The following is a 22,995-nucleotide window of genomic DNA, read 5'->3' as shown; positions in this document are numbered from 1 at the left end:
CCTTACCTACCACTTTACAAAATCAGAACCCCTACTACAATATACTTTGGTTTTATTTATAATTTATTTTTTGTACTTTTTATTTATTTTCTCTGTTTTTACTTGTCTAACACATTTAAATGGCGCACACACTTTGTACTCAAACATTTTATACCTGTTGTTTTAATGTTTCTTTTGTCTTTGTAACATTACATAGTTTTCTTCACTGAACAACATTACACTAGGTACTTGAACATCATCCGATTTGTCCCTCGCGGAAGTCCGTTTGTCTATCAATTGTCCAAAAGTCCAGTAGAAAGCTCTTCATAAATCCATATCTCTCGTCCGTCCGTCCGAATCAAATCGTGTAGCTGCCAAAACTTCTCATGCAAAGAATAAACCATGTAAACGAAATAAATTAAACTGCTATTTCCCAAATCTATTCAATCCGATCTTATTTAAACCTTTGGTCAGTCTCAATTTTGAAAAATTATTTCGAACCATGTTTCATTCTTCTATATGTAGTGTGCATGCATCAAACAAACATTTTATATTCTACTAACTTGAATGTTTTCCCTCTCCAGCCTCTAATTACCTTCGTTTTAGAAGTAATCCAGACAGGTAATATATGCCCATTTTTATCAATGACAATCTACTCGGTCCATCGATCAGCAAGTAAGCGAAAATGTACTTTTTTATTACTAATAAAAGCTTCAAATATATTTTATGAAAATATGTTTTGTTCAACTGTTAACACGCTTAGAAATTACTCGTAATATTATTGTTCAGAAAACTGACATTCAGTAAAATTATATCAATTAAGTAGGTTATTTAGAAACATTAAAATCGAAAAACCCCGTTTTGAACAGTTATAATTTTTTTAACATAAATATCAATTATAAAAATCAGTATCCAATACAACCATTTTTTAATATAACTCCAAAGGCAGGAGTTTTCCGATTTAATGTCAAGTAATTTCATGAATTTCGCTTTAAAATATTTGAGAAATCTCATTTATTTATTGCTTCGAAAGCTTCCAGTTAATTTAACTAATAATGATTGTTTTATCAGAAATGATTTGTTGGCCCTTAAACTCTGTAGATTTTATTTAATTGTTTGAAAAATTTTGAGTCTTGGAAGTTTTCTAGCAAGTAGTGACATGTCCTCGTCCAATCACCCCTTCCCCCGGCAACTCCTGAACTATTCACTACCCCTGACTCTCAGTGTGCTTCGCAGGGGCTGCGGAGAAGTCTTCAAAGCACGGAGCTGAAGATAAGGCCTTATCCATCATCAACGCCATGAAGGAACGTATGAAGCTTAGAGAAAGAGACATGCCAGAAATATTTGAACTAATCAGGTATGATAATTTAAAACAATTAAAACGACGACTCCGTGTATTCATTCGATGTGATTCTCATAAAACATCTACTGGATTCTATCAACTTATATTTTTTGTAGAACACCTTCTTTTAATAAAATAATATACGTTTTAGATGTTGTTTTAAATTGGAAAAATATTTTTTTTATAAATTATTTCAAACTTTATTTACTTTAATCGATTTTGGCGTAATTCAAATCGAATCACCATATTTTGATAGTCCAAAAAGTAAAAGTTTTGTTTTTTTTTACCAAAATAGACGTAAGAAACTTGAGCATATATAAAACTACTAACTGTTGGGTTTCACATAAGATTGAGGTATAAATATATATTTTTTGCACGAGTAATATGGTAAAATACCAGTCTCTTTGCATGCTTTTAAGGACATCATAAATATAAATATAAAGTTAACTATGACTTTTATATTTTTGAACAAATGTAGATAATACGGTTACCAAGTATTCAATGAATCGTATACAGTTTTAAAATCTTTCGACTTATTTTTATTTTGTGAGATGGGATAAAAAATAACATTAAAAATATGAATTTATGCCACCTTACTCATACTTGCAAAATAATCAACCAAAATAGTAGTCATACATTGTAAGATATAGTAAAACCAAGATGTTCATTTCAACTTAACTAACGCGTTGTGTAATAAATTCCGGTCTGAATAATTGGTTGCCTACTTTGGTTTTGCTACTGTAGAATAATATTTTTGACCTCAATCCGTTGGCCTGTAATGCCAATACATATCAATATTTAATGAGTAAACAGAATTTGTTACCATTTCGTAGAGGGTGTAATATATGTTTGTGAATTAATTCTCAGCTCTTCGCCATACTTAGAATGAACATTAACATTTCAGTAAAAATGTTAAGCCGTGCAGTAGAATGGAGTCACGAGTATACTTTAATCCATGTGTTTTTATTGATTTAGATATTTTATTTAAAAACATTATTATCGAGTGCTTTTAATGTATTTTATTTAATAAAAATATCATACGCATAAAATATTTATAATTTGATGAAACATTGAGAAACGCCTACCAAATCACATAAACGTGAAATATTATGAAAAGTGGATTGAAATGAATTACCAAACATTGTTGTATTTTTAACTAGGGTCAATCAGAGATAGTCTGAATTAATAACTGTTTTTTTTTTTTTTACAAGAAATAGTATAACTATAATGAATTACTGGTTTCCTAGTTAATGAGATAATTAAGGCAGATAAATCTCATCCACGTTAATAATGGTTTTAGCTTTTTTATCACACAAAAGTCAAAAAATGGAAGAGTTAGGAAAATTTGACGCATTTTCCACATGTTCCCAACTTTTTCTGACTTTTTTAAAGAAGTGAAAAATCTTAATTCTTTATTGATGTGGGTGAGATTCCTCTAGGTGAATTATTCCACTTGCTAGGCAACAAGTAATTCTGTGGCTTCGATTTAAAAGGCCTAATGTCAGGTTTCATTATTTTCAATTAAACCTTTTTTTCGAGGGTCGATGACAATTTTAAAAAAATGTATATTCAACTATTTTACATTCACATGCATGTAGTAATGTTTTTTTCTTAATATTCGTTATCAAATCAGTCAAATGGTTCATTATAACGCCACAAAAAGGCTGAAAAATTACTCATCTGGAATAATTTTCTTTTAGATTCAAGCTACAGAGTTCTTAGGTATCATCAACTATATCTTATTGATGTGGCTTCCCTATAAATATTTATATATTTTTCAAGACTATTTTTTTTTCCGATCCTATATAATATTATAGTTATATATATAGTTCATATACTCGCTATGTATGTCTGAGTGAACTAATTATTTGTCCCAAAGGAACACAGGACTTTTGGTTCCATGGAGTTGGGACTTACGTCTAAAAAAACATGTAATAAACTGTTTATAAATAAATAATCAATAACTTACTTTAATTTATTTTGTTTTTTATTTTTGTTTGTTTTTATTTTTATTATTTAATTGTATTATAAAACGATTTTCAAATGGTTCCAAAATTACTTAACTGGCAGATCATTGGCAGTTAAAAATTGTGGCACCACATCTAGTAACGTTGAGGCGACTAGTGGAGTCCCGCAAGGATCCCGTTTGGGTCCGATACTTTTTAACATATTTCATATTTAGGCGTCGAAGTTTTGTTGTTTGCTGACCACATGAAAATTTTCAGAGGTTTTCATACTATTGATGATTGTATTACTATCCAACCTTACTTTAAAAACTGTTTTCGGGGTGCTCAAAAAAATAAACTCCAACTCAATATTAAGAAATGCCAAATCACGAGATTTCATAGGACTCAGTATCCAATAATGTTCAATTACTCTATTGGGAATTCTAAACTGGTCTTCATTTTCGCAATACGTAATTTAGGTGTTATTTTCGATATCAAATTATCGTTTTTCAATCACATTTAATAGCATTAGTAATAAACCACTGAAACTGTTAGGTTTCATAATCAGAACCACTAAAAATTTCAAAGATATTGGTACACTTAAAAAAATGTATACGTCACTTGGGCGCATTATAACTCTGAGATACGTCACTTGTTAAAAGCATTTTCAACTCAAGCAACTCTACAATCTGGGCTCCTCGTTTTTCTAGGCACCAATATTGTATTGAAAAGGTTCAAAATTAATTTTTGCGATTTAATAATTTTACATTAGGTGTTGGTACCGAATTTTAACACTAAGCGGTATAAGAATTATAATAGATTAACTTAATTTATACAAAAGAATTCATTCCATGTTTGGCACCCCTGCGATTTTATCACGTATTAATTTCAATGTACCAAAAAGGACAATCTGGCAAACCTACTAATACTGTGGCAACAATACTTCGACTTCATATGGTCAAATGCAGTCATTAATAGACTTCACACTATAGGCAATAAGTACTAAGATATTAGTGACTCTTTGCATATGAAGCTTAGTACATACAGGGTGGCCCTTCTCCTGTATTTCATGGGTAGGAAAAGCTAGTACTAGTTGTTTAAATTTCTTTACTATTTACCTAAGTAATAGTTTTAAAAAATAATATTTGAATTTTTTTATCGTTTAGTCTGATTCAAAATTGTTTTAATTTCTTAATGAATTTTTATTGTTTTCTTAGTTTTTTTTACAGGCTCAAAATATTTCTATTACGAAATTATATTTTTTTATAAATATTTATATAACTGGTAATATAAGTTTTATATTATTTATCTTATCAGGCTTCTTAATTTGTAAATAACTGTTTCGTATAATTTGTTTTAAATTCTATATATTACTGATAATTTTACTTCCTTTTACTTTTATTCATAAAAAAAACATTTATTGAGATTCAATTACATGACACTAATTCCCTTCAAAGTTGTCCCCTTGAGCTGCTACCCACTTCTCTCAACGGTTCTACCACTGCCGGAAGCAACGCTGGAAAGACTCTTGTGTTATGGCGCGCAGATGGTCCGTCGCAATGTTCATGATGTCTTCCTTGGTCTGAAATCTGGTCCCTTTCAAAGGCCTTTTCAGCTGAAAAAACCCATCACCAGTGATCACTGTGTTGAGACAGTTGGGAATATTGATCACAGTCTCCAGCATGTTCTGTGCGATCTCCACACGAAGTTGCTTCTGCTCAATTGTCACCAACTTTGGCACAAATTTTGCTGAGACTCTTCTGAGGGCCATATCTTCAGTTAAAATTGAATAAATGGATCCAACACTAATGTTTATTTCATTAGCAAGTTTTTTAATCGTTATTCGATGATTCTGCATGGCCAGGATCCTTACTTGATCAATGACAACATCAGTTTTGGATGTTGAGGACCTACCGCATCGTGCTTCACTCTCCACTAATGAATGGCCGTCTTCGAAGCTGTTATACCACTCCTTTATCTGTGTGGTGCCCATTGCTTGTCCTTGGGGGAGTGTTCGGACACTTTTTTAATTTTGCGGATAGTTTCCAGTTGAGAATTTCCAAGCTTTAAACAAAATTTGATGCAGTAACGTTGTTCAACTTTTTCTGTCATTTTGTTAAAACTAAAATCCGACGACAATAGTGGACACGTGATCACTCTTCAACGGCGTGACAGTGAATGGGTGGTACTGTGGTCGTGAAAAAAATTGAGCATGCGCTCTAGGTATATTTTTAAACGATTATTTAAGCTCCGCCCTCAAAACGTTATTTGTTTTGCCAATGGTGGGCAACTAATATGTAAAAGCCACTAATTGCCGTCTATTTCAATAAATTAAAAACAATTAATAACCACAAAGTTAGTGCTTGAAATATAAAATTATATCATCTTTTAGTTTCAACCTCTGGGATTAATTAGCAAAAATTCTTCGCATCTCTTTCTCGAAATAATTTTTGTTCATTTTTAATCACTAAAAACTACTTAATAGTATATTTGTGCTAAAAACAGATGTATCGAAGTGTCTTCCATTGTTTCAATGCTATTATCCCGATCAAATGTCTGAATCTATCAACAATGTTATTGTTAAGCAGAGGTAAGAATCTCCGATCGATTGTGTCAACTAATTTAGGATTCAAAGGCTTTGAATACTATGGAGGTTCATTGTGTCAATTGGCCAGACAATTATCTAATGTCTGAGGTAGATTGTACAAGGTAATAATGAATGTTCAAATAATGAAAGATGTCTCATCAAACGAAATTTATTTACTATCACACGATGTTTGGAGCCCAAATTCTAATAAACCAAATATTAACGTTGTTGAAAGTTTCGTAATATAAATATATGCACGGTGTAAACATGTGGACTGTATATTTAATTTGGTGGAATAAAAACGCCGTCTTTCCGTTTGGAAATCTTAGAGTTTATTGTATGACATTTAACTTTACAACTTTACTCAATTACTAGTAATTGCTTTGGTATAAATATGATAAAATGGCGGCTAACTTTGCCAGAGCTAATATTAAGAACGAGGAACTTTATTTTAAGCTGATAAAATTGTCAAAAAAGAACGAGAAGGCCATTGCGGTTGTATTTGTAACCTTTCAATGTACTCTGAACATAGGCGCGTATTCGGCGCTACCAACATCAGAAAACCAAGATAATAAGAAATCAAGTTAGCAGTACAAGGAACTTATATAATAATAAATCCGTTCTTAATAAAAATCCGGCCATACTTATTGCGACTAAATTTGCTTTTCAGTGCCATTTATTATATTCATTAGTTAAAAAGCTCGTCGTAAGGAATATTTTACAGATTAATAAAATTTGTATAAATTCTCAAATCCAATCGTGTTTATCTACGCGTATCTCTTTTGCATTGCGATCCGTAAATTTACCTTTAGACTTACCTTTATAATTATTTATGTAGACCTCGCTTTTTATACATTCATTTGTCTTCTTGTGCACGCCCGCCGATTTTTCCGACTTTTGGCATGTCCATCCTCAAATATTTACTTGGCATTTCTTTCGTGGTCTTCTTTGATTTCTGCATCCATCAACATTTCCATCGTTAATCATTGTAGCCGTTTTTTCGCTGTCCATTCACTCCATATGTCCAAACCGACGCGGTACTTTTTTTTATTCTGTCGATAATGCATCTCTCAGCCTTACATAATGTGCGGATCTTGACATTTTTGCAACAATCGTACATAGTTTAACCACACATTCGTATTATTCGCAAAGATCGTATTTTGACAGCATTTAGCCTACTTCAATCCTTAATTCATATTTTATTTAATAAATTATACTATCTATAAAAAATATAAAATGCGTATTTGAAGCACTAACTTTGTGTTGATTCATTCACTTATTAATTGAATTATAACCGAACAATGCCAACTATTAACATCAGCCGGAAAATAAAGACGTACCTAAGAATACTAGTAATTTGAAAAAAAACTCCCGCCTATTTGATTTAGGTACTTATACAATTTTAAAGTTTCAAATTTCGTGGATATTTTAAGAAACATTTGCGTTGAAAGGGTTAATATATATCGAAAGCATACAGAGAGGCAAATTAAGATTGAAGTATTTACATAGTCACAAACTTATAGTTTTGTTATTTAAAACACTTTTGATTTGAAGTTTTGTTTTGCTTTACATAGACAAAGGATTGGCAATGTATTGTGTTGATATAGAAGTATTTTGATTTTGTCAATATTTCCTGTAGCAGACTTACTTGATCAATATACAATTATCCACTTTGTCAATAAGTTTTTAGATATAAATAAAAAAATTAAAACCCAGCACCAAAACTTGATAAAAAAATCACAAAATTACCAAAAATTGACTTATCCAGATTACCTTGCACGCTCACAATGTATGTAATTTTGAAAATTCTCCATAAAAAACAAATAATTTTCTCTTATTACAAATTAAACAAAGAAACCAAATCATATTGAAAATATTTGAACTTTGTCACGTACCATTTCATCAGTACACATTCTTGTATCTAATTTTCTAGTATTCCATGTTGGTCCAGAATAATCTTTTCCTATTTTCGTTTCGTGTCTGAGATTAATGAACCATTTTGTTCTCTAGACGTTTCGTCTGGAAAATATAATGATAGTAAGTCTAGGAAAATATTTCCTAAGGAAATATGTTACAGATATTCATATTCCCGTAAGAAATACACTTATTTCACGTCTTTTCTTTATCACACTACATTTATAGTTATGTAAAACACATTTTTTTCTATGAATACTTTAATCTCAATTGAGAAAAGGGCTTCTGTTGATTAAATTGTTTTTATTAATCGTATTATACTTATGTTACGTTTTTTTTATAACTATTTCAATTAATTTTAATCAAAAGCAGCATTGTACTGGCTTTTTTAATCTTTCACAACTCTTTTAAATAAAATGTGTTATCATAACTTTCATTTATATTAGTATGTACCTTTGATGATTAAACATGGAAGTTCATTTTTTGCTATTGTGAAGTTTAAAATGCGTAAATTATCGCAAAAAGCTATTATCTACATAAATAAAACACAGAATTTCACTTTCGTCATAAAAATGCATTATTGAGTTTGAATAAAAATCTTAAATCTACTTTGTTTTAATGTAAAAAACATTAGTAGTCCCAGATGTACTATTTTAACATATATTTTTATCATCAAAAAAATCGTTATTTTTTTAAAGTTTCGTTGATTTTTCGAAGTTTCTTTATAGATAAAAATTATCTAATTTGGTTTTAAAAAAATCATGTTTTGGAAATTGCACGATCTTGTTTCCTGAACAATACAATACATTAAATTTTGTGATAGTATTCCCATCCTTATTCTACCGCTATGTCAAAGCGTTACTTTCAAAAGTTTATTCAAATATTTTTATTTTCAAAAATTAAATTTCATAAAGTCATTGTTGTGTTCAAATCCATTGTAAAGTATTTTCGACTGTCCTACGTTTCTTGCTCAAAAATAAATTATTTATTTCATATATTGTTTCCGTTATTTACAGATTTTGTTTTTATATTCGACTTGATGGGATTATCACAAAATTTGAGTCAAACCAAAATATTTGATTTACCATAATATAAAATATAAGATTGAAATATATATACATAAAAGAAAATATAAAGTATTAGAAAAGTGTTTAGAATAATTATTATTTAAGTTGATCAGGACAATGTCTGATGATCTGAATGATCTTTAATTCTGTAATATTTTTTTTTAGAAAATTTAAAATGGTTCGTTTGAAAAATTTGTATAATTTATTTTAATTTTAACTTTTGTTTTTTCTAAGTAATTACTAAACTGTTAATAATAAATAAGTAAATACGTCATGAAACATGCAAATTTTTTGACAATAACTTCTTGAAAACATGTTTATATATTATTTATGCTTTATAAGATTAGTTCATAATCTTAAGAACTTATACATACATTCGATATCACAATTTATCAGTGATTTTCAAAACTTATTTGAAATATTTCAAGACTTTTAATTTCTCTAGGGACTCATTGTACAAATTTAAATTCTAGTGCAACGAGTTTTTCTCCTCTTTGATGATTTTTTTCTTCTGTTTTTTTGTGTTTTTTTAACATGTTTAATAAACTACAAAAGAAATACATTTGGCGAAAGTACACATGATGAAAACGAAACGAATACTTCATTAAAAAAGAAAAAACTTCTAGTGATTGGTGTAGGACGGCATTGTTCGTTATATTTAATTTTATTTTTGATTCGGTTAACCAATTATTTGTTTATGAATAAAAATTTTGACCTTTATTATACTGCGAGAAGGCCATTTTTTTATGCTCGTTTGATTAGCACGAAATAAAATCCGTATTAAGTTGGGACTACCAATATATTTGCCTTGTCTAATACCCTGTCACTGGATCAGTCACTTTGTTAAAGACATTAGCGCCGCGACGCCGGCGCCTGTCGACGTCGACAATTGCCTCCTCCAAAAACTCCTCTTAACTAATGTAAGACGTCAAACTGCTGTCCCGTCGCGTCGAATAAGATTCAACTGAACAAGTTTCCAATAAATTAATTTACAAGTTAGCGAATATTCTGGCAAAATCAATAAATTTCTCCGTTCACATGGCGGCAACGGCTTCGGCGCATGACTCACACACGGGAGGTTCCTGGTTCGATTCCCGGCGAGAACACAAAAATTCTGTGTGTGTGGGGGTTCTGTGCTTTCACTTCACGTTGTGTTGCAAAAAAAGTAATCAACAATTATAAAAAGTTTAGATCGTCGCGAGAAATTTAATAAATAATTATAATAATTTTAATTAATATCATTAAAAACATCGAAATACTTTAGTGGAAATAGACTTTTCTAACTGAATTTAATAAAAGTAAACCCTGTTTTTGCTATCAGTTCGATGACAAACTAATTTTTTATAGTTTATCGGCGCAATTATTATTATTTTTTTTTTAATGTTAAAAAATATTGTAATATAACGTAATATGTAATTTTATGAATTAGGACTGAAAAAAAATCTTGTTGGGTTGATCATGAGGAAAAATGACAATATCCGACAGAGGATTTTCGTATAATTAGCCAAACGCACAGTGAAACGGACAGTGAGAGTATCAGAGTTAAATTCAGTTAAAATAGCGGTTTGTGAAACTGAGTAAATCGTTTGTTGACAAAAAAAACGTTGTTTTTTAGTATGAGTAAAACCGATAGGAAGATTCATGGTCTTTAAAACGGTTTTCGGGTATGTGGAGGGAGTGGCTTTCATTGCTTTAAATCAAAGATCGTACAATAACGACGGGTGTGCGAAAAATGTAAAGTTGTCTGAGTCAAAAATCTTTTATATTTGATCTTGAAAAAGTTGTATAAAGACTTTGTTTCTTGGTTTGAAAAAACATATAGATATATACAACTGACCCAAGTATCAAATGATATACTTTTGCACTTAATAAGTTGTGACATTAAACCGCTATCTTGTAAAGTTGAAAAAAATCACATGTGTCGTTTTTTTTTACAATCAAGACGAAACATTTTCTCTACAGTAGGTAACTTCTTATCTACAAGTATTTGATACATGAATCACTCAATTAACCGTTTATTAAATCGTCCATCGGTAGAGGTATTTTGATATGAAATTTCGGGTTCAACATCTGGGAGAGGTTTTGTTTAGGAAAGCGTCCTATTCAATTGTTTGGAAAATGTAAACCATATATTACTATCATCCCTTGTAAGAATCTTAAATCCATTACTCACATCCCTTGTTTCGGATACTTAAATCGATTGGAAAACAGAATTTTCCTTAACATATTTACCTAAGCAGTATAGAAATTATACGACACATTTCTCCAAACTTAATTTTACGAATATTTTCCAGTCTAAAAAATGAAGACCCATAAATTTATTTATCATTTTTATAAATAAACTTAATGTGGAGTACATGTATAACGCTATTTTGCATTCCTAGTGTTAGAAACTTTAAAAAAAAGTACAATTTGCCAAGAACTTCTTTTTGTTGAGAATTTTAACAGCCATAGCCAATTCTTTTTTTTAAAGGCATAACCCGCTGACCCTCAATTGAACGAAGTTATGCAGAAAACAGCCAGCCATAGAAAAGTGAAACTAAAACACCTTTGTGAAAAGAGTGAATAAACAAATCTCCACCACTGTTGGAATGTTTTTGACTTTAACAAATGATAAACAAGGAATATATTAGTTTTTTTTTTACATTACAAACAATAATTTAATTACCTTTGTATTTGACCAAATTTAATGATTTTTAAAATTAGTTAAAATTTCTAGTGCTATGAGTGTTTTCTGCAAATTGAGAAATACCGTTTTAGTAATTGATACCATTTTCAGATGGTGATTAAAACAATTTTTCTCTATGAAAGCGGTCTGGCTGTTTTTAGAAGAACATTTAACTGACCTTACTGCACCCGATTACACCAATATCTCATTTTTTCAAAATTGTGGACTGGCTGCTTTCTTCATAACTACGTTCAATTTCAGGAGCTCATCAGCAGTTGGGAAGGAAAACGTATGAAAGTGAGTTGAAAAAACACTACAACATCCAATAAAGAATAAATCTTTCTTGGATTTGTATCTCGCAACCGGGAATCGAAGCCGTGACGCCAGTTTCAATGTTGGCCATCTTACCTACTGTAACAAGGTGCTTGTAGCATGACTAAAAATATGTGAATAATCTTGAATCTTTTTTTTTTCCACATCCACTCTCAAGTGACGCATGTGGACATCATCAGACACTTCCAGAAGGCCTTATCGCCGTCCCTTATTTTGGCCGAATTAAGCCAAACGATCGTCATCGACGACCTTCCAGGTCGGTGGGAGCCCGCAGGTGTAAATCATAGGCAACTCGAGATAAGGTTCTCCTGAACCATGCGCAGCACGTGTCCAAGCCAGTTCCGTCGCCGCATCCTCAAGACGCTCATCATATGAGGCTGCTGCGTGCGTTCTCTAACTTCAATGTTAGTTATGAAATCGAACCACCTTATACCTAATATTCTTCTCAAGCACTTACTCTCAAAACTCAGAAGTTTTGTGTTCCTCTTTTAGCTTTGATATGGTGCTAAGATTCGCAACCATATAGGGGTATTGGCATTATAAAAGAGTTAAATAATCGCATTTGATCGAGTATAGACCAGAGTTCCAGACAACACGCATCATGTTAAAAGGTCAATGTTTACAATCTTCTTTTCTGCAGCCTTATTCTCTCCACTGCTGGATAAAGACCTCTTCCAAACGTCTCCATTCCTTCACCCGCTTTAATCATCTACGTTTTACCGGCAATAGAGGCAATGTCGTCGACCCATCTTTTCTGTGGCCTTCCAACACTTCTTTTGTTTGCCCATGGTCTCCACTTCATTATTCTGGGTGTCCACCTGCCATCATTTTGTCTCACCAAGTGCCCTACCCACTGCCATTTCAATTTCGCTGCACGATCCATGATATCCATGACTCCGGTTTGGCGCCTTATTTCTTCATGTCTTATTCTGTCTCTTAGACATACACCGAGCATTTGTCTTTCTATGGATCGTTGGGTGCATTTTAATTTTTGGCTACTTTTTTGTGTTATAGCGATGGTTTCTAGTCCGTATGTTGTCACCGGCAATATCCACGATTCATATACTTGTCTTTTCAAGCATATAAGGACTTGTTTATTTTCAAAAATATATTTTAATCTGCCGAAAGCAGCCCCTATTCTTCTCGGTAACTCCGCTATCCGGTTATCTTTACCAAGTTTGACTTTGTGTCCTAGTATTCATCAACCACTTCGATTTTATAATCGTTAATGAAAATGTCTTGTCCGGTTGGACTCATAATCTTTGTTTTATAAATATTCATTTCCAAACCAATCTTTTTTAAAGCCTCATGTAGTTCCATAATCATTTTGCCTAGTTCATCCATGTCTTTACTTATGACTACTACTCGTATATCATCTGCAAATCTGAGATGACTCAAGTACATGCCATCGATTTTTACACCTTTATTTTCCCAATTTAGGGTTTTAAATGCATTCTTTAAGGCTAGCGTAAAGAGTTTTGGCGATAGTGTGTCCCCTTGTCTGACACCTTTTTCTATTTTGATTTTATCAGTTTTTGTGTCCTATGAGGACACAAAATGTTAACAATACTTGAGTCAGTAAAAAAGTCCAGTCTTAATTTAATAATACATAATATATGAGTTTACATAGTCATTTGTGTTTTTTTATTCTTTTGCACCACAAAAGACCTAAAATAAAAATAAGATTTAAAAAACATTGTTGAATTTTCCCTTACATTTTTTACTATGATAACGATACTGAAAAATATTTATTACTATTTTGTAGTGTAGTGGGAAATATTTTATAGTATTTCAAAAACGGGAATAGTTAACAAAGTTGGGAATGCGTAGTAACTACGGTATTTTGAAGAGTTAATTAGATAAGTCGTTCATACTACTTCCAAACTATTCAATAGGGTCTATCAGAACTCGTCCAATAGACTCTCTTAAACTCTATTTATTGCTTAAGTCCTCTGGGGTGAACTGCGGAGTATTTCATAACCCACCCTTGCCCCTTGCGAGATTTTATTAAATTGCCGAAACTCTTGAAAAAGTCCAACATTCTTTTTATTAAAGCTGATAAATTCCAATCCACCCTCGTGTCTGCGAGAGAAACATCCCCACGGTAGCCATTGTGAATTAAATGAGGTTTTCTGGCATTACTTTACTCACAAAGGAACACAACTTCTAGAAGTTAACCTATTAGTGATAGAAAAACTCATGAAATATCCCGACAATAATAATTTGGACATGATTCTTATGATCCTCACTTCAAAACAACACTACAAAGAAAAATATCATCACGACATGACACTTATGTTAGACATAAAATTGTGTCGACAACTTTCGGATAGACGGAATGGTGCTTGAATTGTCAAATGCTAAACAATATTAAATAAACTAAATTACCCTACAATGCACGCCGACTCGAACATGGATAAAAAACATTAGTAATTTGATGATTTTATTCCACTCATATCAATCAAATTAATATTACACAAAACTTAAACTTAATATATTACGCCCTGCCCTTTCAAACTGGAAAGGTAAACCTCATTAATTAAAAATGTAATGTAATTTAATTGTTTTATTTGGTTTAAATCGTTCGTGTAATATATTTATATATTATAATATACAAATATTTTGTGTTTTTTTTATTTTATTATTGTATAATTGAATGTGCTTCTACTATTGATGGTATGTCTCAACTCAACACAGGTCTTTTAATCCCATGGATTTAGGAAGATCAGTGCTACAGGAAATCGGATGTAAAAAATGTTTCCTGTCGCACTGTAAAAATAAGAACATTTAATTGTACAGCGAAATATCTCGAAAATGTACGAAAAAAAATTTTTTTTTAAAAGTATTTCGAGCTACATCCCAAGTTCTTAAAAATCAACCAATTGTAGAGTACTGTGATACATTTCCGGTTTCCGGGAAGCCAACTCACTAATCAGCAGAACTCATCGATTAGAACTTGTAACGTCACTGGCAAAGTAATTTCACAATTACAAAACTTTTAAAAATCATAGCTCTGATAATACGATACATAAAAATATTTACAAATTTTATTTGACATAGTTTAATAGTATATTAACTAATACTTTTTTTTAAACCAGTGAATTTTCGTATTTGGGATACGTGACTTTTTCGACAATTTATTAAAGAATAGATAAATAGAAAGTAAAAACATTTCCAAAAATTTATTTTCATATAAATAAAATACTTTGTAGGCCTGTAGATTCCTTTTTTATTTTTCCAATAATTGGTGTAATTATTATCTCTTTTAAGCTACAACTGTGGCCCTTTGTTGTGACTAATTCGTTTCGTTAATTCATTTGTATCGTATGGAGAAGGAACGAGAGCGAAATATGGTTTTTATTGCGTTAGAATGAGATAGATATATGGCGAACGAACGAACTTACGAAATGAAATAGGAAAATATCACATACTACGAATACCGATAAAAATATATGAAATGGATTTAGAAAAATTAATTGTATTTTCAAAATTAATGTGAATATTGTGGAGAAATGTTTTCATACAATGTCATACATATGAAACAAGGGGTAAAAAAAAGATAAGATTACCAATGTGGAGAAAAACAGAATCTTCAAACTCATTGTACAAGGGATTGAAGCTGTATCATGAGTTATCTGAAGAAATAAAGAAGATAGAAAAGATCTAAATATTTAAAATTAATTTGAAAAAATATGTTTTGAGAAATTTTTATAAAAAAATTGGAATGTTATCAAAAGTTTATATTAGTTCTTAAGATGTTATGAACTAACTTAATAAAGCATAAATAAATACAAAAATGTAAAAAAGAAATTTAATTGCTAGAAAAACGCGACGTGTTTGGCCTTGGTTATTGTGACGTCAAGATTCATGATATTGTTTTACTGAAATTTCGATGGCAAGAAACAAATAATTATGAATCATGACGTCTTAGGAGCGTGGCCAATGGCCATGACCGTTTTGCGGGAATTCAAAATTACAAATCTAAAAATATCTTGTATGCTACTAATAATAAGCAAAAAAAAAAATTTTACTGGACAGTATTCCATACTTTTTTATTACTTTTAAAATGTTTTTTAAAAAGGTGATATTTTTCTATTGTGACAAAAAAGTCTGCATATATCTTCAACCTCGACAAATTAATAATGTCTTAGTATTATCCATCAATATTATTCATCTGCTTGCCAAAACTGAAGTTTTGGCAAATTGTTATTAAGTCATTATTTTCCCGTCTGTTTTATGCCAAGAAACGGGTGAAGACGTAACAAAACGATTGTGGCGTATTTCCTTCCATATCCGTTACTACCCGTGATAAATGACTATCGCCATTCCTGTAAAGATTTGGCTGGCCTGTATGCACTGGGGCAGAACTTTGATTCTGCGCCAACAGATGGCTCCAACTTTGGCCATCTGGTGTGACCTGTTGAATAAATTTATCCAAACTGTGAATCAACGTGGTGGAAACGCCATGGGTACTGATAAAGCTTGAAATATAACAGTTTATGAATGTTTCAAATAGGCTAGTAACAACTATTAGACGTAAAATAGTTATTGACGTCTTCAAAAAGGCGAATCGTGATTGCTAGTGATTTTTAACTGGCTGGTGGCTTCACTGATTATACACCTGGGCCTCGATTATGATGGGAAGATAAAGACGTCATACCTTCACCTTGACGGTAAAGTCGAAGATAAATTCTCTCTAGCAATTACAAAGATACACTACCGACCCCCACCATAAAGTTTTACGTAGGTACATCGATATGAAACAAGAGGAAGCGTACGTCACGGTACACATATCTTCGCACTAAAATGACATAATTTCAGTACGACGTCATAGTTGCAGATAAAATTCTCCTCGCCGATTACGAAGATACACTACCGATCCCCCCACTATCAAGTTTTGATGTAAGTACATCTGTTTGTATCGACGGGTCTAGAACCCCTCGATACGTTTATCTACGCATTAAAAGTGACAAAAATTTTGTTCCACCGAGCATTTTTTTCTTACGATTTATTTAAATTTTTAATCGTTCTGAGGTGGGCACTTTTTTCTTAAAAGCCTATTAAAAATATGAGAGAGAAATAAGTAAATGTTAAAGTCGAATTGAATTCCGACATTACTTTCAGTTTTAACAAAGAGCAGCTAGATGCAAAAAATAATGTCGTTAGATTCTGTCGTATTAATATATATGAGTATCTAGGCGTAAGAATGTTGCCACTTTAAAAAAATTATTCGTTTTTGTATTTTTTCTGTGTTTTACTACCTATCTGAGTTTAGGTATCGAGACGTTAAAGGAGCCGGCTTTGTAATCAATCCGTAGATAAATACAGTCGGTCGTTAAGCGTGCCGTCTAGGTTATTGCCAAAAGTCATTTAAAAATCATTTTTAAGCAAGCATTTTGTTGTTTGAATTGAGATTCATTGGAGTTTATAATCGCTTTAAAGTGGAAACTTTTTATAACAGAAGCCTTTATAAAATATAAATTAAAACTATTTTAAATTTAAATGAAGTAAGGTACGTAGACTAAATCATGAAGACCATTCATTGGTTGGTTTCGATCATATGATAGAACATACCTAGGTAGATTGTTCATTCTACCCCAAATTGATCCCCATTTTAATAGCGAGTTATTTACGACTCATTAAAAATAGCCCTCAAAATCAAATATTTGGGTGAAATATAAAAAAAAATAATCGCTTTTTGTCTCTCTGTCGAGTTATGTTTTTGGACTTTCTGTAGTTTACCTCTGCCATACAGACGTGTTGTCGCTAAAGTGAGAATTTTGAACGAAAATTCGGTAGAACCACCTTCCTCCACTAATTATTTTACGCGTGTTCTCGTGACGCGATGGTTGACATATGTTTTTTAAACAAGCTTTTTACTTTCCTCGTTTATTTTCGAATTGAAAAATTGCCTTTAAAATTTTGATTATTCATTCTGTTATGTTTTATTCCCGTTCGGAAGTAAACGCTGCAATTGCAGCGAGTTAGTGGCAAAACTAACTTGTAATAACGATAATTCTCTGTGGTCGTATTATCTGGAATGTTCCCGCATATTTTTGGCGGCAAACTTGCCATGAATTTCCCGCTAGAATTCACCCTTAAACTCCCGCCAAGCAACATGGCAGGAAACAAATGCAGCGTGGAGTACAATAGGCTCACTCGTCCATTTCGCATGCAAATTTGGGGTAAATTAATGCATTGTTATTACGAGAAGCCTTAGCAAATTCATCTTCCTTGATGAAATTTATTTACGACTGCGAATTGGTTACAAATTGATCTTGCGTGCGTTGATTGAATAATATTCCATTTAAATATTAATCTTCATTTATAAAGAAATACTTTCAAGTTGCAAAGCTGTTTTTTTTTTCTGAAATTGATTTGAGTGATTTCTTATCATGAAAAAAAATCAAGGAATTAATTTTTATGCATTATAAAATATTTGCTGGTACTTAGCTGAAATAAAAAACTTATTTCTTAAACATTTCTCCCATTCCTTTAAATTCACAGACACGCAAATATTTTGATAACCTGAAAAAACAATTATATGACAAAAAAAAATTACATCACTTACATAATGAAAACATCACTAGCTTAAATAGTTACATAAATCTTCTAAAAACACGTTTTATCTAATGGATTTTACTTTTTTTTTTAATGTATTACATCTCGTCATTTTTTTTTTCTTTTCATTTTACAATGTTCTTGGTGTTTACAGTTTTAGTGTTGCAGACAGCGTTTATTGTATATTTTTTGAATAAATATTACAATTTGTTACCCACTAAAAAAAAATCGTTTCTCAATGTTTCATCTACTGATTTTTTCTAAAGCACTTTTAAAATTTTGGTGACGTTTCAAAATTGTCGACACAACTGATAAGTAATACTAAACTCACAAATTCAGAATAACTGTTTACCGGTTTTATCGCTTTCGCGATATCTTCGAGACCGGTGTCTTTGTTATAAAGTAAAAATTAGTAAGGATACAAAATTAAAAACTATATTCTAATGAATGAATGTTATTTTTCTAAAACCTTTTTCAACGCGTAACCAAGAAAATACATGTTTATTGTAATTTTATTTTAATCGGCCTAAAATAAGTATTTTGAATTTGTGGCTTTAAGTATTACTTCTATGTTATTTCTTTAATAAATTACAATTAACTTCCAACAATAATTTTCACCAATCAACTGAAGTTTTTTAGTAAAAAATTCTCAAAATAAACATAATGCATGTTTTAAATGTGTATATATAAAAAATCTCGCATTTATCTTGAATTTTTTGAGCAAAATTCCATGTTTTTATGAATGCAACATTGTTTTGATATAAAAATATAGGTTATGGATAAAATGCTGGAAGCTGCACATTGGATAAGCCACTTTAATGGTTCGAAGAAACTCATTTCGTAGAGAGCAATATAATTTTAACCGAGAGAATGCATATCTTTGCTTGCAAACTTAACCCGCAAACAACTCTATCACTGTTCGCTTCGGGTGGTTATGCTTTGTAAACAAAGTAACAAAGTTTACGATATCGAGAAATCGGGGATAATCAAAATGTCCAAGTGTTTTGAAACTGTGTGTATTGATTTGGTACTTGTGTGAAATATTAGGGCGGTGTTTTCCGTTGAAGAGAAGAGTCACTCGGGGCACATGAAGGCTGTCAAACAATCGGTCTTAGACGGAACGTCGAAATGGAGTGCGAAAATTGCCATCACAGGTTTGTGGGGTGGCCGACAAAAAATCTGCCACATCTTACCCCGCTTTCCCTATCAACTTATTCTATATTATTTTGTTGTCGTGCATTGCAGATTCTCTCGTTTCGCCGTTATTTATATTTTTATTATTTGTTTTTATTACGTTGTCATCTATTTGTCGTATTTTTTTTTGGTTATGTCCGAGATTTGAATGTTTTTAGGGGAAATCTATTGACTGCTGTTTATTTTGCCAAATGATTAAATTGTCAGAGAGTGGAATTAGATTATTTAAACAAACTAAAACTGTAGCTGCATAATTAAAAGTACACTTATTATACGATTTGATAAAATAAATTTAAACTTCATTTATTAATGTAGTACATTTTTTTAGATGTAAACTGTGAGATAAAAACCTTTGAAAATTTTCATTTGTACAATTTATTTATCTTGGTAATATGAAAAGCGCTCAAAAGATTATTTTTATATTGTGTCCTGTATATAGTAATATAATACTTTTAGGTGATGTCTTAATGTTTTCTTTTAATCGTTGTTTGTTTTAATTAATCCTATAAATGTTCTTTATTTCTGTACGTCTTGTGTGAGAATGATGTTTTATGTGTACGTAATTTATTTATCTACTAATATTTTATGTTTTCCACTTCATTCATCAAAACATACTACATTCACTATCCTAATATTACAATTTCAACCCTGAAATGTACAAAACTTTATTTTTGAACGAAATACACAGAAATTTTGTTATTTTGTCAAGAAATGATTTTGTATACACACAAATTTATTTTAAAAATACTTTTATAGCAAAAAAACATACTTTAAAATACACGTTATTTTCTGATTCTATTAATAAATATAAAATTTTCCAAGAATTTTTCTTCCAATTTTTCTTTTTCGCTTCTTAATCGCTTAAGCCTTATCCACTCGCTTCTCAGTGTACAGAAAAAATAGCAGCCTTACTTCCGATTTTTTCCTCTTTTTTATACCACTCGAGGTGTGGAGTTTCGAGAAGAAATCTTTTTCCGTCACAGGTAATAATTTAAGGATATTATTTCAGAACAAACAGGTACCTACATCTCACCATCTTAGGAATTTTCCGTGCATTGGTGTTTTTCTTGGTTGTATTTCGTAGTTTTAGGTAGGATGAAATCGTTACATTTGTATTTAATAAAAGTATTTTAGTTTTATGATCTTTTCAGAGGATATGGCTGAAACCGGAAGAAGAAATTGTGTTAAATTTTAAGCGAGGTCGAACTCTGAACCTAAAAATGTGAAATATTTTTCTATCATATAAATTTTGGACTTATTGACACAACTTAAATTAATAAAAATCATTCAGCGTTAGTTATCCAAATAACCAAGGTTTTATGCGAATTTCTATATTCAAAGAAAAAACCGTAAATTTTAGTTAGTAAAAATTTCAACATATTTTTAAAATTTTATATGCGTTGTGTTTTGTAAAAGGCGTATTTGGAAGTTAATGATCATAAGATGAGTTCATTTTTTTTAAATTTGAAAATGAGAACCAAAAGTAAAATAAAACCATAAAATTCATACGTCATTTAAAAGAAAGTTTTCTATTTTACAATATATTTTATTTGTTTTTACGTAAGACGTATTACTTTATTTAATTACTAGCCTTCAAATTGGAATGTCAAGTAGACAAATGCGAGCGTTTAGGAGACCTTCGCGTTCCATGGAGGGGAAAAACGTGTGTAACGTAATGTAACGTAAAAACAAATACAAAGTCTTGTAGAACAGAAAATTTTCTTTTAATGACGTATAATTTTTACCGTTTGGTTTTAATTTTGGTGCTCATTTTAAATTGCGGAAAAACGGACACAACTTATGTTTACCCTTGATACTTTTATATTTCTAATTCTATATATTTTTTTAATTTTCCAAAACGTGACATTTATTAAATTTTAAAATAATGCCATCCTTTAAAATGTGTTTCTAAAAGATTTGACGTTTGTGAAAATTGTCCTAATGATTTTGATTTTTTGGATCAGGGTTCGATGTGTCGCGAATAATTCGAAGTCTATCGAGACTCCTGTTTGTCGGCAATACGCGGAGTACTGAAATCTTAATTCTTGTTTTCGGTTCTGGTCGCTAGGCGAACATTTTCAGTGGATCCCGACACACATGTAGACTCTGTTGAGCAAGCCAAGGATATAAATATTGAGGGAACGTCAAAATGGTCCTGCAAGATCGCTATAACAGGTAGGTAGGAGACTGCAACAGGACGCGGGGTCAAATATAAATCGGATGAGGCACTTTTGCACAGGACACATCAGTATTGTTTTGAGAATATTTTTCTTAATTTTACTCATTGCCGTTATGGAGATAAAAATATTCTCAGCCACTCAAAACTAACAACCATTTAATTTTTAATAACACTTTCTATTTCCTTGTAAATTATGGGGGCTATGTAATAAGTCAAATGTTATAAAAGCATTATTTATTTTTTAAAACAAATTGATTTTTCTGCCTGTTTTTTTAACATACATCAAATCAATGTTTAAAAGACACATAAACATATTATAGTTAATTGCCTCCGTGGTTTAATTCTACAAAATTTTCAGCATACAAATAATATCATTTAAACCATATTTTCTCCATCACAAAAATAATCCGCTCTATTTCACTCTGCAAAATTACACACTAAAACATTTTTTTCACAAGTAAATTTAAAACAAAAGTTTCTGAGTAATTTTTATTTTCATAACGGAAAAAGTTTGAATATATATGTTTTATGTTAATTTGTGCCTGTTAAATGGCGTAGTTTTTAACGTTTAAACTATATATGTTGTATGATAAATCAATTATGTATGTAAGCGTTGATTAAAGCATATGTTCGATATATAAAACGCTTTTCATGGTTTTAGTTTAAACGTGTATCGCCATTATTATCCTGTAGTTTTATAACTGAGTCAATTTATTGAAATTTCAATTTCGTCTTTTCTCAAAACAATACACATTATTCTACTATTCAATTCCCACCTAAAAACATAACCAATTTTTCTTAAAACCCTTCGATATTAAAAAAACACACTAACACAAATAATTAATCAAATAAATAAATAAAATATGTACTAATCAATTGTAAAAAAATGCCTGCTGATGAATTAAACCGGTTTCTCCCTTCTATAGAATATATTGAGCTTTGTTCCGTAGACCCTCTTGAACCTATGTTTGGATAATCTATCTAGAATAAAAAAAACCCTGATTTGATCTTACTCCTTAAGAAAAACGATCAATTACGACATTCCCAATGACGGAGAGTAATTGATGATGTTTTTTGTAGATTTTCTTTCACTGTCTTCAAAATAGTTTCTATATCTTTCTTTGACTTGACTCATAAATCATTTACTATCCATTCACACTATCTACATGACCTTTTGATTCATATAAATTCATTATTGAACACCAATTTAGCGATGACTGTTTTG

At 30.9% G+C, this 22,995-nt stretch overlaps 1 protein-coding gene across 1 annotated transcript; it reads left to right on the top strand.

Annotated features, from left to right (window-relative positions):
- Positions 1–623: 623 nt before the first annotated feature.
- On the top strand, positions 624–21,766 carry LOC148271262 (protein unc-13 homolog B-like; the record flags this gene model as incomplete). The annotated part of the gene is made up of 5 exons (XM_088241602.1): positions 624–654; positions 1,216–1,336; positions 19,445–19,551; positions 21,182–21,254; positions 21,660–21,766. Coding segments are annotated over exons 1-5 (439 nt in total), but the record flags the coding sequence as incomplete, so codon positions are not given.
- Positions 21,767–22,995: the final 1,229 nt, after the last annotated feature.

Source organism: Micrasema longulum, unplaced genomic scaffold, assembly GCF_059751315.1.
Source record: "Micrasema longulum isolate JH-2025_06_02 unplaced genomic scaffold, ASM5975131v1 h1tg002987l, whole genome shotgun sequence".
In the NCBI taxonomy this organism is placed as follows: domain Eukaryota; kingdom Metazoa; phylum Arthropoda; class Insecta; order Trichoptera; family Brachycentridae; genus Micrasema; species Micrasema longulum.
The sequence above is the reverse complement of the archived record's forward strand: the minus strand, read 5'-3'. Positions and strand labels throughout refer to the sequence as shown.